Consider the following 18,306-nt stretch of genomic DNA (forward strand, 5'->3'; position numbering starts at 1 on the left):
GATGAATATTGTTATTTATAATAAATAAATCCCTGAAAAGAAAAAGTTTTTGAAATTGATTGAATTTTGCAATGAATTTTATAAAAATTCCTAAAAATAATTGAATTTTGGCGAATAATTTTGCTATTCATTTATAAAGATAATTTAAATGTTGAAGACAATTTTTTATGATTTTTTGAAAGTAATTGAATTTCTGCGAAGAATTTGATTAATTTTGAAAATAATTGAATTCTTGTGATGAATATTGTTATTTATGAAAATAATTTAATTTTATAATGAATTTGATCAAAATTCCTGAATAAAATTGAAGTTTGTCGAAGAATTTTGATATTTATAAAGATAATTGAAATGCTGAGGAGAACTTTTTTAAAATTTTTGAAAATTGATTGCGTTAAAATAAATTATTGTCGAATATAGAAGAAATTTAATGTTTTTTAGAATTCGTGGTAATTTCATAATTTATGAGTCAGACGCAAAAATTGAGAATATTGTTATAAATTCTAAACATTCAATTTTTTCCAGTACTTTTAATAAAATTCCCTGACTTCCCTGACCTGTGGCAACCCTGAGAATTATTTTTTATTGTGTTTAACTAAAATTTTTCTTTAAATCAATTCTTTTTAATAATAGGTATACAAAGAATTTCTTTTCTTAATAAATTAGTTTTAATAATTAAATATATTTAAAAATTCAACTAATTTCAAGAGAAATTAAATTAAAATTTTTCAAAAAACTAAGATCAACAAAATTTCTAATGAAATTCATTCAAAATTCAATTTTTTAAAAATTTCAAATTGAAACCTTTTGAAATTCAATTATTTATAAAAAAATTGTATATGCAACTCTCATAAAATTCAATTATTTTTGAAATTTTTATATAAAATTATTCATTAAATAATGAACCAACACCTTGACGGAAAACCAAAAAGACGGATAGTCGAAGGTACCAGAATTTATGATCTTCATAACCAATATTTGTCCATATTTTGGACTTCTACATGTAAACAAACAATTTTATAAAAAAAACTACCTAATTACTTAAAAAATTTTATTAAAAAACGTAATATCGTATATTTCCTTCTTTAAAAATTAATTTTTTACCAAAAAGTCTGTGATTTTTGTTATTTTTCTTTGCTTCATAGTCGTTTGTACAATTTGCATCGTTTTGATGCACATACTAATCAATAAATTTTTGAATGTTATTTTATAAAAATAAAAAAAAATTCAACTTGTCAGAAATAAATTGTCTTTTTATTTAAAATACAAAATAATGGAAGTGGAGTAACTTTTGTTCCGGTTGTTTTTCAGATTCTCCCTTAACCCAAATGATTTTAAAAAATATTTTTCTAAGATTTAAATTGTTCTGAACTTTAAAAATTGTCATGCGCCATAATTTTCGAAATTACACTGTTTTCTTTTTTTATAGAAAAAATTTTATTCTAAAATCTATAAGTACATGAGCTTACTCAACATGATGTTAAACTTTAAAGCCATAATAATAAATTGTAATTTTTTTACAATTCATCATAGATTAGTATTTTTTTTCTTCAGTAAAATAGTCATGAAAAAAATGATAAATTCAAATTATATGATTATTTTCATTAACATTTAATTGGCGTTCCGTCTGGATTTGTTGGAATTTTTGGTTTGCAGATTTTCGTCCTTCCATTCGAGCCATAAACGACATTACAAGAGAATGTAAAGTAACCACATGTAGAACTCTTCGTATAATATCGATGTTCGTATTTTTTTACTGGTTCTTTTCCATCGTCCATTTTTCCTGCTATACTATTTGACACGGAGTAATAATTTGTCTTGGCACTGCTATTCGATGACTGTTGACTTGAACTCTCCAAATCGTGAGTTTGATTTTTAGCACTGATCTTTTGTTCGTAATCAGTTTTCAATGAACTAGTCTCTGAGAATTCGGTTTTATTTTCCTGCTTCAAAGTTTTATCGAATTTATCTTCAGTTTTTGAACTACGATAACTAGGGGACATTGTATAACCAGGCAGTGCTTCATCTTGGAAAGTGTCACGAATCATTGCCGATTCTTTCAAGGACTTTTGGGAAATATCATCGGAATTGCTTCTTCCTGTATAATTAAACTCTTCGTCTTCGTAGTCCTCGTAATCGTCATCATTATCATCGTTATCATAATTCTTTTCCGTCTTGTGTGACTTCTTTTCCGCTTTATTGCTCATCGACTTCGACAGAGTGGCGACGACAGTTTTCCTCGAACTCGAACTTGTCTGTAGACCTTGTCGATCATCTAGATCGTAATCATTCTCCGGCGGTGGAGGTGTGTTGTCAGTTCTATCGTCACTTATTGCCGGCGGAACATAGGGTTTGGTTTTCTTAAAGAAATCCGAATTCGAATCGGAGAAGTTGAAGGGTTTCCTGGCGGCTGCTGCTCCGGATCCTGATCCAGCTTGAGCTGCTCCCGTGTACGTGATTCCGTATTTGAAGGAGCCTTCGATTTGTGATTGAGATTGTCCACGGTAAGTGCCACTTTGGGCTGAGGCTGTGCCACCGCCTCTGAAGGGTTTCGAATTTTTCTCTGGCTTCTCGTCAGTCTTCATGTAGGGCTGAAAACCGATTTGAGCCTGACTGAAGGTTTGACCTTCGCCATTCGCTTGGGCGTCTGCCATTCCACCCTTGGAACTGGCTTGGACTTGAGAATTCGTACCGTGATTCCATCCACCGCTTTGGGCGTTCGTTGACGTTGCTCCGGAATCGGAATTCAATTGAACTTGCACTTGGCTTTTGCCAAGACCACCGGATCCTTGGGCACTGCTGACTGCGCCTTCTTTACCACCGCTCACTTGCGTTTGAGCGCTCTTATTCGCGTCCTGAGTGCCAGCTTGCGCGGAAAATGACCCACCACCAGTATATGTTCCACTTACTTGCGACTGAGCAGAGCCTGTGCCATATTTACCCTGGGCTGATGCACTCGCGTGCGTTCCACTCTCGCTCTGCTTCACTGAACTGAGTGCGTGTGAATCTGATCCATCATCAACTGGATATCCCTCAGGTTGATAAACTTGTCCTCCAGGTACAACGCCACCCGGATAAGTAGTGCCCGGTCTTCCAGGAATTACTGAAAAATTTTTTCAAATTGAATTTCGAATATTAAAACATGTATTTCCGAGTAATTTTTTCATTTTAATACCTGTGCCTCCTGGTACAACTCCTCCAGGATATCCAGGGGTACCTCCCGGCACAACTCCTCCAGGATATCCAGGAGTACCTCCCGGCACAACTCCTCCAGGATATCCAGGAGTACCTCCTGGTACAACTCCTCCAGGATATCCAGGAGTACCTCCCGGCACAATTCCTCCAGGATATCCAGGGGTACCACCTGGCACAACGCCCCCTGGATATCCAGTTGTTCCGCCGGGAACACCTCCCGGTTGAGTTCCAGGACCACCTAGAGTATTAAAATTTTAAATAATTCCATTTAATTGATTATTAAAAAGGGTAAAGTAAAAGTTGAACATACCACCCGTTGGGTAGCCACGAGGATAAGTTCCTGGTACACCTCCAGGATATGTGCCAGGAACAGCGCCACCTGGATAAGTTCCAGGAACCATTGAACCTGGAATAGTTCCTCCTGGATAAACTTGACCCGTTCCTGGAATTCCACCAGGTTGAACGCCACCAGGATATTGAACGCTTGTACCAGTTCCAGGAACCCCTCCTAAAAGAAATTCAAAATATTGAATATTGGAATTGTTTATATATTATAAATACATATATTGAAAATATATATTTGTTTTCTGTATATTTACAATATAATCAAATATAACATAATATATTTAAAACATTATAAAATTGAAAATAATAAATTTACAATATAAGTATGTAATATTACCTAATATTATATTTTTAAAAATAAATAAATATAACTGACACAGGACTCCAACTAGTGAAAGTATTTAAAAATACGGACTTTACGGACCAAAAATGAAAAATTACGGACCATTTACTGACAAAAATATAACAAGTCCGAGTCAAATAAGAAAACATGAAGATATCGATAACTCCGAGTCGAAGGCTCGGAGTGATCGATTTCTTCATGTTTTCCAATAATTAAATATGACCGAGAGATAAAATCATTATTTTATATTATAAGAATATAGTTACAATAACTTCATCAAAATTATTTTCATCATTTTAATTCAATTATTATTTTCAAGAATTTTTAAATAAAATTATTCTTTAAATCAATTAATTTTCGCAGAAGTTCTCTGATAATTTTCAAATCCATTTGTTTACAATATTCAATTTTACAAATTTTAATTATTTGTAAATTCTCCAATTAAATATACCTATATTAGAAAATATAAATTTTAAATAATATAAAAAAATTCAATTAATCTTTTTCAAAAAAATTCATTTCAAAATTTAATTATTTCTAAAAATTCACGCTATATTGCTTTTAATATTCAATTATTATCTAAAATTTTAATTGAACTTCATTTTTAAATCAATTTTTATAAGAAAATTCTATTAGAATTCAATTATTTAAATACAAAAATAAATAGAATATTGAATAATACCTAGAATGTTTCTTAAAATTCAATTCTCATAAAAAATTTTATCAACAAAATTTTTAAATAATTAAATTCTTCCTACGATTTTTAATAAAAATTTTAAGAATAATTACATTTTTCGAGAAATTCGATTAAAATTGTTTTAAAAATAATTGAAATTCTGCGATGAGTTTTATGATTTATGAAAATACACAATTGAATTCTTAAGAAGAATTTATTTTATTATTTTTGAACATATTATTAAATTTCTGCGAAGGATTTTATTACTCTTGAAATTCTATTGAATTTCTGCAATAATTTGTAACTTCTCCACAGAATTTTATTAAAATTTTTGAAAATAATTGAAATTCGGAGAAGAATTTTATTATTTCTAAAGATAACATAAAAGAAAAAATTTAAAGCAGTAAAGAACAATTGAATTGATAATTAATTAGGTAACAAATTTACCTGGAATCGAACCACCCGGATAAGTTCCTGGAACAACACCGCCGGGATATGAAGGACCTCCAGGACCAGTTTGTCCAGGATAAATGCCTGGCGATCTGCCTGGAATAACGCCCCCTGGATGTGTGCCAACTCCGGTTCCTGGCACTCCTCCCGGACCAGTAATTCCACCTGGCTGATAAGTTCCCGGATAAGTCCCGCCTGGTACCGTTTGTCCAGGTGGACAAATATTATTGACACAACCTGGCATTCCACCTGGATAGGTCACTCCTGTTCCTGGAATTGTCTGTCCAGGTACTGCGCCACCAGGATAAGCACCACCGGGGTAAGAAACTCCCGTTCCAGGGATAGTTTGACCAGGCGGTACTCCGCCAGGATAAGAAACACCAGTGCCTGGAACTGTTTGACCAGGTACTGCTCCACCTGGATAAGAAACTCCGCCTGTTCCCGGAATTGTGTGGCCAGGTACTGTTCCACCTGGATAAGATGCTCCAGTGCCGGGAATTGTCTGTCCAGGTACTGCTCCACCTGGATAAGATACTCCTCCTGTTCCAGGGATTGTTTGTCCAGGTGTCACTCCACCAGGGTAAGAAACTCCTCCCGTTCCCGGAATCATTTGACCAGGTGGTACTCCACCAGGATATGAAACACCAGTTCCTGGAACTGTTTGTCCAGGTGGTACTCCACCAGGATAAGATACTCCTCCCGTTCCTGGAATCATTTGCCCAGGCATTGTTCCTCCAGGATATGATACACCTTCTGTTCCAGGAATCGTTTGACCAGGCGGCACTCCACCAGGATAGCTAACCCCTGTTCCTGGAATAGTTTGTCCCGGTATTGCTCCACCAGGATATGTTCCTCCAACACCAGTTTGACCAGGATAAGTTCCAGGAATCGTCGTACGACCTGGAACAACACCTCCAGGATATCCTTGTCCGGTAGGTCCAGTTTGTCCTGGTATGGCACCACCAGGATATGTTCCTCCAACTCCAGTTTGTCCAGGATACATTCCAGGTCGTCCTGGAACACTACCACCCGGATATGAAACTCCTGTTCCCGGAATCGTCTGGCCGGGTGGTACTCCACCAGGATATGATACACCAGTTCCCGGAATTGTTTGACCGGGTACTGCTCCACCAGGGTAAGAAACACCAGTACCCGGAATTGTTTGACCAGGTGGTACTCCCCCAGGATATGATACACCAGTTCCCGGAATTGTTTGCCCAGGAACTGCTCCACCCGGATAAGAAACTCCTGTACCCGGAATCGTCTGGCCGGGTGGTACTCCACCAGGATATGATACACCAGTTCCCGGAATTGTTTGCCCAGGAACTGCTCCACCCGGATAAGAAACTCCTGTACCCGGAATCGTTTGGTCAGGTGGTACTCCACCGGGATACGAAACACCAGTACCTGGAATTGTTTGCCCAGGAACTGCTCCACCCGGATAAGAAACTCCTGTACCCGGAATCGTTTGGCCAGGTGGTACTCCACCGGGATACGAAACACCAGTACCTGGAATTGTTTGCCCAGGTACTGCTCCACCTGGATACGTTCCACCTGGAATAACACCACCGGGATAAGTCACCCCTGTTCCTGGTACTCCTCTAGTTGGTTCGGTCTGTCCTCCTGGATAGGTTCCTGGGAAAGTTCCTGTTTGACCTGGCACTGCGCCGCCGGGATATTGAACTCCACCTGTTGGTCCCGTTTGTCCTCCGGGATACGTTCCTCCAGGTCGTGCTCCAGGTACAGACCCACCAGGATAGGTAACCCCTCCAGGTCCCGTTTGTCCTCCTGGATACGTTCCTCCAGGTCGTGCACCAGGTACAGTCCCACCAGGATAGGTAACCCCTCCAGGTCCCGTTTGTCCTCCTGGATACGTTCCTCCAGGTCGTGCACCAGGTACAGCCCCACCTGGATAAGTGACCCCTCCAGGTCCTGGTACCCCACCTGTTGGTCCAGTAGTTCCTCCAGGATACGTTCCACCAGGCATTTGTCCCGGATAAGTTCCCGGTCGCCCTGGAATCATTCCGCCGGGATATTGAACTCCCCCTGTCGGTCCCGTTTGTCCTCCAGGATATGTTCCTCCAGGTCGAGCACCAGGTATAGCCCCACCAGGATAGGTAACCCCTCCAGGTCCCGTTTGTCCTCCTGGATACGTTCCTCCAGGTCGAGCACCAGGTATAGCCCCACCAGGATAGGTAACCCCTCCAGGTCCCGTTTGTCCTCCTGGATACGTTCCTCCAGGTCGTGCACCAGGTACAGCCCCACCTGGATAAGTGGCCCCTCCAGGTCCTGGTACCCCACCTGTTGGTCCAGTAGTTCCTCCAGGATACGTTCCACCAGGAATTTGTCCGGGATAGGTTCCCGGTCGTCCTGGTATCATACCACCAGGATAAGTAACACCCCCAGTTCCTGGTCCTCTTCCTGTTATTCCTGTTTGACCTCCTGGAATCATTCCACCAGGATAAGTTCCAGGACCTGCGCCTGGAATCATTTGACCAGGAACACCTCCTGGCATTCCTCCAGGAATAACACCACCCGGATAAGAAACTCCCGTTTGTCCCGGAACTGTTCCTGGAATTGTAGCACCAGGATACGAAACTCCCGTTTGTCCCGGAACAGTTCCTGGAATTGAACCACCAGGATAAGTAAGTCCTTCTCCAGGTCGCAATTGACCTGGAATTCTCCCACCGGGATAAGTTTCAGAACCCGGTGGGTATGGTGGCATTAAAATTCCAGGACCCCCAGGCTTATGAACACCACCGTGATAAACCCCTCCAGGACCAGTGACTCCCCCCGCGGGTCCTGTAGGAAATCCAGGGCACCCTTCGCATCCAGTCCCTCCGGATGACATACTTTGCGCCTGACCCATCCCATTGCTACCGCCTAAAGGAATAATAAATTTTTTTTTTCTAAAATTCCTTTACACTTACTTCAAATTAATTTATTTTTTATTTAAAAAAGATTAGGTATCAATCAATTTTCTTTTTGTTCTATTTAACTTTTATAAATACTGTTTTCTTTTTTGCTTCCTTAATATTTCTTCCTTTTAAATAGCTCTTCTTTCCAAAATGTCTATCATTGTGATTAAAAGACTCAGGAATAAATCCCTTTTTCAATACTATTTATAATCAATAAAATGAATTTCAATAAAATAATTAGTTAAAAAGTGTGTCTACTTAAATTTAATAATTCAATCAATTATAATTATAACCAACCAAATATTTAGAATTAATCATTAATAAAAGCAATTTCAATTAAATAATTAAAAAATTTGTCTATCTAAATTAAATAATTAAATTGATTATAATTAAGTGATTCAAATATTTTTATGGATGATTAAATTAAATATGTATTAGATAATTATATTATAATAATTAAATATTAGTATTAAATTAATTATTCATTAAAAATTTTAACTAAAATATTAACAATGAACGTTGATCATTAAAATTTATTGTTCTAGTTAATTCGCTAACTAAACGGAAAAGTCTTCATTATTTAGTCAATAAATAATTATCAAATAAATTTAGTTTAACTATAAATCAACTAATAAATAATTTAGTCAAACAATTACCAAATTAATTGGCTAATTAAACAATTCGATAAAAATGATTAATTAAAAAAAATAAATTGACAAAAAATTGATTTTTTGAAAAAGAAAAATTTACTCACTGACAATAGCACGAGAGGATTGTTGAGTAGCTTCAGCTTCTGCTTTACCATCTTTTGGACCATTAGTATTTGAACTCATGTACTGGGCTTGAGTCTGACCTCGGAAACGTCCACGAAAAGGATTTGTTTGTCGAGTCTTTCGTTTTTTATGGACTAAACGTTGTTTTCCAAATACATTTCTCTTCAAACGATTTTGAAATAATTCAGGATCATCCACATGCTTTTTCTCTTCAAATTCAATATTTTCTTCTTTTATTAAATTTGATCTTCGATCCACTAATAATATTATTGAAGCATCTTGGCAAAAATCTACTATCCGCTTTCCTGCAATTTTCTCAACCTATAAATTTAAAAGAATATTTATTTTTTTACAGACTCTTGTTAATTTTACTAATTAGTAAAATATATATTACCAATTCCCATCAGAAACAATTTTTGACCAATTTTTTACCAATTTTTATCAATAAAGTTGACAACTTTTATGATCAATGATTGAAAGAAAATAGAAAAAATATAATTAAAAAATTAAAAATAATATTTCTGTTTACAAATTTTTCTTTTTATATTTATTAAGAAATTGTGTAAAATATTACTTAACTTAAATATATAGAAAGTTTAAGTAAAAAATCAGTAAGTATTTTCTTAATTCACGGAGTATAAACGTTGTGAATTAATTTCACTTTTCTAAAAAAAAAACCAAAATATTTACCTCCGACTTGTCTAAAATTTGATTTGAAACGAATACAGTTCTCGGTTTACTTTTGTATATGTCTTTGAAGAAATTTTCACCAGGTGAAAAATCCCGCTTTGCTCTTTCGAGATAACACGTGTTTTGTATCTCATCTTTATAGGCAATGAAATTCTGCAATGACAATAAAAGCAAAAATCATTAAATAAAATTTTAAAATTTTGTTCAATTAATTTTTCAAACAAATAAAAAACAAACAATACTCACCGTGTGACGATCCGAGAAACTCAAAGAACTTGAATAATTAACATCGTCTGGCGAAATGTCATTACCATCTAATGATCTGTCAAACCTTGTTTTTTCCTAGAAAAAAAAATTAAATAGTTTTATTAATTAATTTAATTTATTTATCATTAAAAAAATGTTCAATAAAACAAAAACAATTTTTGGAGAATTTTGGCAAAATTCCCCCTGGAGTCGAAGAATAGAGTTAGAAGTAAATAAAAAAATAGAGAACTTTTTTTTCTGAATATTTTTTGGGGTTTTTTTTTTAAATGAGAAACAAAAAACAATTGGAATCTTTAAAAAAATTAGGTAACTTTTCTCTTTTTCTAAACAGACGCAAAAAAGCCGTTTCTTACATAAAACTTGGAAAAAACGGATCTCGCGAAAATGACGAGGACCACGAGAATTAGTCGCATGTCGAGCATCTGGAGGTCTTCGTCGACTGGAGCTTAATTCCCGAAGTTCCTTTTTGCACTCGAGACGAAAACTCCCACTCTTCGCGAAAATGAGATTTCTTCGTTGGATTACCCTCACTCTTTGATTCTACACATCGTTCTAAGGGACCTTTTCTCGTCGGGAGAAAAAAGGGACAATTAATAGAAAACCATTCCGCGAAACTCGAGTCTCATTACACTCGGCAAAAACAGAAATGGGCAAATTACCAAAATAATTTTCGCTAGAAATCAATTTTTAGCTGTGTGAATGCCACCGACAAATAATTAAAATGTCAATGATATTTTCTAATTATTTTCTATTTATTTCTAAAATTAATTTGTAATTTTAAATTGTTTATAAAAATTATTACAATTTTCCTAATTTATTAATTTATATTTACTCTCTATAAAATTCATTCATAATCAAATTAACTAATTACTTTCATTAAAAATAAAAATAAATTATTAATTCAAAATTTTATTAATTTATTAATTTAATAATCTTTAATTTAATTTACAATTAAATACGAAAACTGATTTTGGAAATTAATAAATAAAATAAAGTAAAAAAATTAATTCTTTTGCTTATAAGAAAGTTTCAATATTATAATGTGAAAATTAAAAATAATTTCCGAGTTTAAAATCATTACGACCGAAAAATGAGAATTAAATTCGCGATATTAATTTGTAAAATTAATCAGCGATTATATTATTCTATCTACATCCCTGATTTGAGAGATGCATCTCTAAGCTCTCACGCGAATTTTCTTACTTCTGTTTTTACTGTAGCTTGTCTCGCCTTGTGTAATATCCGTCTCGAGATCTAGTTACTAAAATGATTAGGCGAATTAAGCATTATACGAATGCACGTGAGGGAGAGAAATGCTATAATTATAAATTAATCTAATAATAACACCGATGAAATGTACACGAAACTTATTGTACAATCATTTAAAGAAATGTAAATGAAAACTAAAGTCTAAATAAGAGGACAAAAATTATATTAATTATAAATAATTTAAACAATGTGTAAACAATCTTTATGAAGATAATTATAGTTTACAACGATTATAAACTAATTGCAAATTTTATTAGCACTTATTATCAAAATTTATTAATTTTTTTTTATTTATTAATTAATAATTCTGTTACGAATTGATGACACCTGATAAAATCTACTATGTATCAGTTTTAATATTGATGTCATCAATTCTTTCAATGACACGGTTTCGTTAATCATAAGGCGCACGTCCCCCTTTAGATGCTCTAATTATGCATTCCAAATCATTTATAGAAAACAAGTCAGCTCTTCTCTTTGACTCGTAGTTATCAAATATTCCTCTTATTAACATTTATCAATTAAATAATTTCCTTATACTGCCTAATGTCACGCATCAGTTCAAGATCACACGTCTTGTGATCGAGAGAATATTATTGAAGGGCTCTTTCATTATTTACTTCTTTTTTTTTATTTTCAAAACATTTTTCGAGTTCCAATACCGATAATATTGTAAAAACTATGTAACATAAAAAAATTAATATTTCACAATTTACATTTAAATAAAATTTTCTAATAATACAAATTTATTACATTTTTTAATATTCTTTACTCTCTATTATTGAACATAAAAATAATTATTTAAATAAATTATTGAATTACATATTAAAAGCAAAATTCTCGTGGATTATTAAAAAAATGATAATAAATTATAATAAATTAGAATAAAATTATTCGAAAGAATTCAATTATTTGTTAAAATCTTAATAAATTTATAAAACAATTCAATTATTTTTATAAATAGTAAAATTCTTCGTAACAATATTAAATTATTTTTATAAGTAAAAAAACTCCTTCAGAAATTCAATTATTTCCAACACAATCTTAATAAAATTCAATAAACAAATTTTTAATTATAATTATTAACAGACACAATTATTTTAAAAAGTTGAAAAAAATTCTTTGTTTAATTCAAATATTTTTAATAATTTCAATTTAAATTATTAAGAAAACTACAATATTTTCAAAATATGTAACTGAAAGAAATTCTTCAAAAAATTTAATTATTTACAAAAATTCAAATAAAATTGCTTAAAAGAATTTAATTTTCTATCAATAATTTTAATAAAATTTAATAGTAAAATTAATACTTACAATTATATTAACAAAATCGATTATATCTAAAAAAATTTTTTAATTTTTTGAAAGAATTCAGTTATTTTGAATATTTTTAAAAATTCCTTGAATGAATTGAATTATTTTAAAAAATTGTAAAATTCTGAGAAGAATTTAATTATGTTCTAAAAATTTTAATAATATTCAATAATGAAACGTTTAATTTCAATTATTAAGAAACATGATTATTTAAAAAACTCGAAAGATATTCTTCATTAAATTCAATTACTTTAAAAATTTTAATTTTAATTTAATAAAAAAAATTCTTCGAAGGAATTTAATTATTTTCAAATTTTCTGATAAAATTTTTTGTAATAATGCAATGATTTTCAATACATTAATTTTAAAATTGAAAGCATTTAAAAAGAAAAATTATTAAATTATCAACATGAAAATTAAAAATTTTTCTAATATGCACTTGTTAGGTAGGTAATTAAAAATTTAAATTCCCGCTACAAGAAGTTATGTTTAAAAATAACAATTTGCACTGCGATATACTGAGTACTACACAACCCTGATAAAGTGATCTGCAGCGGGAAAATCTAAAATTAAACCCTCACTCTTTTCCCTTCGTTTAATTAAATATTTTCTAGTTTTTTAATTAACTTAAACTTCTTTATTTATTTGACTAAAAAAGAGTACTATATAAGCGGTTAAAATTCTATATAAATTTGCATTGAATATACACTCGCAATTTTAAAACATTTTTTTTCTCTTTTACTTTTCAAATGTAAAAAACTTAGATTTTTGTTGTTATAGACAGAAATTAATTTAAAAAAAAAATTCTAATCAAAAAGTTTTAGAAAAAAAGGTTTTTCCTTTGGAAATTTTTCTCTAAATTATATAAACTTGTTAAAATGCAATTTGTACAATTTTTCGAATAAAAGTTCTCTTAAACGACAAATATGTAAAAGGTTATTGACGCGTTTATCTTTTCTCTCTCTCTATATATATATAAAAGCTGCATAACATTAACCTTTCGCTGAGAGAAAAAAAGATTCACCTGTACAGGTACCGAGAGATTAATCTTTCATTTTACATGAAGTCTTCATATTATAGAATTTTCGACATAATATATATTTGATATTCCACTACAAAGAAAACTAATTTTTTCTACAAGAAAATTTTTTTTCAATTTAAAAATTATTAAATTATTATTCTTATTAATTATTATTCAATTATTATTATTAAACTAACAAATGATACGCGCGAAACTCTATTCCATTTATTAATATTTTATAAACTCAAAAATGTTATATTTTCAAGAATTTTAATATAAATTCAATTATTTTAAACAATTTTGAAGAAATTCTTTTAAAAAAATCATTATTTTCAAAATTTTTATTAAAATTCCTTCAAAAAAGTCAATTATTTTCAAAAATTCAGATAAAATTCTTCGAAACAATTCAATTATTTTTATAAATAAGAAAATTCTTCGCAAGAATTAAAATATTTTTATAAATAATAAAATCCTTCAAAGGAATTCAATTATTTTCATAAATAATAAAATGTTTCAGAGGATTTCAATTCTTTTCAATACAATTTTAATAAAATTTCTGGAATGAATACAATTATTTTTAAATAATATTATTTAAATTAAATTATTTTCAACAATTCTGATAAAAAATTCTTTGAAACAATTCAATTAAATTATAAATTGTAAAATTCTTGGCAAGAATTAAATTATTTTCAATTAGATACAATTTTAATTACATTTTCTCGAAAGAATTCAATTATTTGAAAAAATGTTGATAAAATTCTTGAAATGAATTCAATTATTATATTCAAATTTTTTTTATAAATACTTCACAAGAATTCAATGATTTTCAGAACAATCAAAATTTAATTATTTCTGAAAATAATTGAATTCTTGAATAGAATTTTATTAAAAATTTTTTAAATAATTGAATCCCTGCCAAAAAAATTTATTATTTCTCCAAGTAATTGATTTTGTGTAAAATTTTAAAAAATAAGTGAATTTTATGAAAATTGTATTTAAAATAATTGAATGCCTGATGGGAAAAATTGACTATTTATTGATATAATTGAAATTTTCGAAGGAATCATTTAAAAATGGAATTGAAAATAAGTGAAATTCTGATAAGAATTTTATTATTTATATAAAAATAATTGAATTTTTTACGAAAATTTTTACCTATTATTTATAAATTGACTTTTTGCTAAGAATTTTATTACAATTATTGAAAATAATTGAAGTCTTCATAAAATTCAATTACTTAAAAAATTTTCAGTAAAAATTATTAAAAAAAACTCCACTGTTTTCAAAAATATTGAAATAATTTCTTAAAAACAATTAAATTATTTTTAATAGGTACAATTTTAAATATATTTTTTTATTAAAGAATTCAATTATAGAAAAAAATGTTGATAAAATTCTTGAAATGAATTCAATGTTTAAATTTTTTTATAAATTCTTTACAAGAATTCAATAATTTTCAGTACATTAATTTTAAAATTTTAAACATTTAAAAAGAAAAAATATTTTTAAAAATTAGGAAACAAAAAGGCAAACAACAACTAACTTCAAACTGCAAACAGATTACCGGAATACAACGATTATTTAATATAAATTATTAATGAGTACTATAATTATGATGTATTACATATTTTTTCTTTTAAATAATTTTCTTTTCTTTTTCCATAAAAAAAATGTATTATTTTTTGATTAATCACAAAAATTAGGAAAAGTAATTAATGTAACTTCTATTGCCCTCGTGGGTTTTCTCAATATTTTGAGGCCTTGGGTGAACCTTTTTGAAGGAGGTGAAAGGGGATTCAAAGTTTGCTTGACGTCATTCAATAAATATAGAGAGGAAAAGAGTGAGAGCACGGAAGAACTAAAATCGGATTTATCAAGAGTGTGCACAAGAGAAGGATAAAAATAAGAAAGGTAAATCTGGTACACATATAATATATATGTGCGGCGAGATATGAGTCTGACAAAGAGAGTACGTGCATACTGTTCATAGTGGAGGCGCGCGATATCTTTTTCTCCTCATCGGTTCATGGAGTATTTTAACGGTAAAATTCACTCACAAGTCTACTTTAACTCACAAATTATCTACTTTATCTACTCTATCATTTTTTTTCGCAGTGATTACACTTTTTCCTAAAAAGGAACCAAATGTTATACTTCCCAATTTTCAACAGAAATCACACTGAGAATTGTTATTTATGTAATTACTAAGTTAATGAAATACTAAGCTATATAAATACTAAGCTATATAAATACTAAGCTATATAAATACTAAGTTAAATTAAATTACTAATCCCAAATAATTTCATAATTATATAAATAAATAATCATTATAGTTTAGAAATTGAAAAACATCGAATAATTAAATTTTTCCGAAAAATTAATTGAACAAATTATTTGTTATTAAATTATAACAAATTATTTTTAAAAGACAAAATCAATTAAAAAATTATTTTAAAAAACACTCACGTAATCCAAAATTTGATTATTACATCCTGATATAAAAACACACTCTGATGAAAAATGTTCCGATAAAAACTTCGTAATTAAATCTACAAAAATTTTAGCCAATTATTTACTAATTGTACAATTTTAAATTATGTATAATAAATTGGTTTAAAAAACCAAAAACAGTAAATGTTTCATTAAAAATTATTTTAGAAAACACTTACGTAATTAAAAATTATTTGATTGATATAATACATCCTGAAGTTACCACTCTGATGAAAAATTTTCCAATCAAAACTTCGTAGCTGAATCTAAAAAATTTCAAATAATTATTTACAAATTAAGATTTCATAGAAATAAAAAAATTATAAAGATTTTCCATTAAATTACACTATCATTTTTAATTATTATTATTATTATAAAAAAACTCACTCTTATTCTGAAGTAGCAATAATATCAGAATTTTCAGAAATAAATAGCCATTTTTAGCACGTGGCTCTGAAGAAAAACGAATTGAATTTCCGCTTCTTTTACCACAACATTTAACTGCTAAGTCAATATTGCGAAAAAGTAATGATAATTACTGTCATAATGAAACTCTAGATAGCTGTGGGAGTTCAAAATTGTTGCTATTGCTATTGGTAAAAGAAGAAAAAAAAATTGTTCCGTAAAGCCATTGTACTTCAATTGTGGCAAAGATACAGTGACTTTATCGCATCTTATGAAATTGACTCTGAAATGAGTTTAACGGAGTCTTAAATCCTCTTTTATTGAAATCGTGCTTCTCGATTTATCATTAAAAACGCGTTTTATTAATCAAAATATATTTTAAATCTCCATGGTAATGTTAAATCATAAAAAAATCAATTATATTTCTCAGTAATCATATATATATATTATGTAGGTGTATAATTTTACCTTCATTCAAAAGATTTAATATCGACAAATTAAAAAAAAAATTCAATTCATATATAAACGGATAGATTTTAAAACTAACAAAATTGAACAGATTACAAAATTAAAATAATAACGAATAAAGAAAATTATATTCGATAAATCAAATATTACAAAATTATAAAACAAAATTTAATGCAGGCTGTGCACTCGATAATTAATTTTAAAAAAGTATCAAACTAAAAAACTAAAAAAAATGAGTAAAAAAGTACCTGTCGAAATATTAAATTTGACGACCATTAACACAACTCGCCTCACTTGATTCACAAAAATCACAAAAACTTGATTAATGGAAAATAATTTTATTTGACAAAAATGAATAATTTTTGTTAAATAAATTTTTAAATATTCATTCTAATTTACTTTTCCCCAGGAATTAAAATTTGTAATTAATTTCAATGTAAAACAATTTTGAAATTTAATTATTTCGAAAAATTACAATTGTAATTCTTCCAAAATTTAATTTTTTTCAATTCCGTAATAAAATTATTCAATACATTAATAATATTTTTAAAAAATAATACAAATTAATAAATTTTCAAAATATTTTTAAATATTATTAGGTTTACAACAATTAAAATTTTCTAAGATTTTAATTTAAAAATCTTTTGAAATTTAATTATTTCTATATAAAAATCCATGCTTCTAATATTCAATTATTAACAAAAATTTCAATTAAAATTCATTTTTAAATCAATTCTTATTAGAAAGTTCTACAAGATTTCAATTGTTTAAATACAAAAATTTAATTAAAAAAGAAAAAAAATGCTTCTAATATTGAATTATTATCAAAAATCTCAATTAAAATTCATTTTTAAATCAATTCTTATTAGAAAGTTCAACGAGAATTCAACTGTTTAAATAAATAAGTAATTGATAGAATAATTGAATTCTAATAAAGAACTTTATCAAAATTTGTAAAAATAATTGAGGGGACGGCTTCTAAAAGGGGATACGCGTGGATTCTCACGTATAAGTATTGACCAATAGTGTAATTTTAAAACAGTTTCAATTTACAAATTAAATGACACAAATTTATACACAATGAAAATGCGCATCTTTTTTCTTTAAGAAATAAATTTATATCTTTTTTAGTTTATAAAATAATGAGCAAAAACTAAATTTTTGAAAACCCAAAAATTTAATTGTTTTACGCCTTTAACTCGTGCTGGCGTTTTTGATTTTTCATATTTTGTAATCAAACAAAAACGAAATTACAGATTAAGAATTCCTGAAACCAACTATATTTTTAAAACTTCAAAATCTTAATTAATAAAAAGTTTATTAATTTTTTCGAAAGAAATTGCAAAAAAAACATTTTTTCAACTTTCAACGCTCCGTTTATCGAGGAAATTTCAAGGTACAAAAAACTTCCAGTGAGAAAGTTTTTTATTACGATACGGACAAGTTTTTTCTAAAATTTTATTAAAATGATTTGGATATTTACAAAGTTATTAATGTTTAAAGCGTTTGGAGCGTCAGATTTCTCGCGCCTGGAACGCATTGAGTCCTGGATTGTTCGTTTTGCAACGCGTTAAAGATGTGTTTGTCAATATAAATATTCACAGTGAATAAAATTTAACGAAATTTATTTTGAACATATTTATTTTATTTTGTTAAATATACAATAGTCAACTACAATAATATTT

The 18,306-nt window shown here is 29.4% G+C and overlaps 1 protein-coding gene across 2 annotated transcripts; it reads right to left on the bottom strand.

The window, feature by feature from the left end:
* Positions 1–1,201: 1,201 nt before the first annotated feature.
* On the bottom strand, positions 1,202–10,109 carry LOC122497929 (collagen alpha-1(I) chain-like). 2 transcript variants are annotated; one of them, XM_043605356.1, is made up of 8 exons: positions 10,008–10,109; positions 9,634–9,729; positions 9,388–9,540; positions 8,679–9,018; positions 5,004–7,889; positions 3,503–3,700; positions 3,173–3,430; positions 1,203–3,100 (listed from the first exon to the last, which is right to left on the bottom strand). In XM_043605356.1, the coding sequence occupies exons 1-8, from the start codon at positions 10,074–10,076 to the stop codon at positions 1,602–1,604; spliced, it is 5,499 nt and encodes a 1,832-aa protein (XP_043461291.1). In that variant the 5' UTR covers positions 10,077–10,109; the 3' UTR covers positions 1,203–1,601. The 2 variants fall into 2 exon arrangements, with proteins under 2 accessions (XP_043461292.1, XP_043461291.1); XM_043605357.1 differs by lacking the exon at positions 3,173–3,430 and having other exon boundaries at positions 1,202–3,100.
* Between the last annotated feature and the right edge of the window lie 8,197 nt (positions 10,110–18,306).

The sequence above is a fragment of the Leptopilina heterotoma genome, unplaced genomic scaffold (assembly GCF_015476425.1).
Source record: "Leptopilina heterotoma isolate Lh14 unplaced genomic scaffold, ASM1547642v1 Lhet_14, whole genome shotgun sequence".
NCBI classification, from domain to species: domain Eukaryota; kingdom Metazoa; phylum Arthropoda; class Insecta; order Hymenoptera; family Figitidae; genus Leptopilina; species Leptopilina heterotoma.

Excerpts from the sequence above, each read along its gene's own strand:
- LOC122497929 (XM_043605356.1), bottom strand. The coding sequence starts at position 10,076 with ATGCTCGACATGCGACTAATTCTCGTGGTCCTCGTCATTTTCGCGAGA. Across the intron at positions 9,541-9,633 it reads GTTTCTCGGATCGTCACACG|AATTTCATTGCCTATAAAGA; the intron begins GTGAGTATTGTT and ends TTGTCATTGCAG. Across the intron at positions 7,890-8,678 it reads ATCCTCTCGTGCTATTGTCA|GCGGTAGCAATGGGATGGGT; the intron begins GTGAGTAAATTT and ends TTATTCCTTTAG.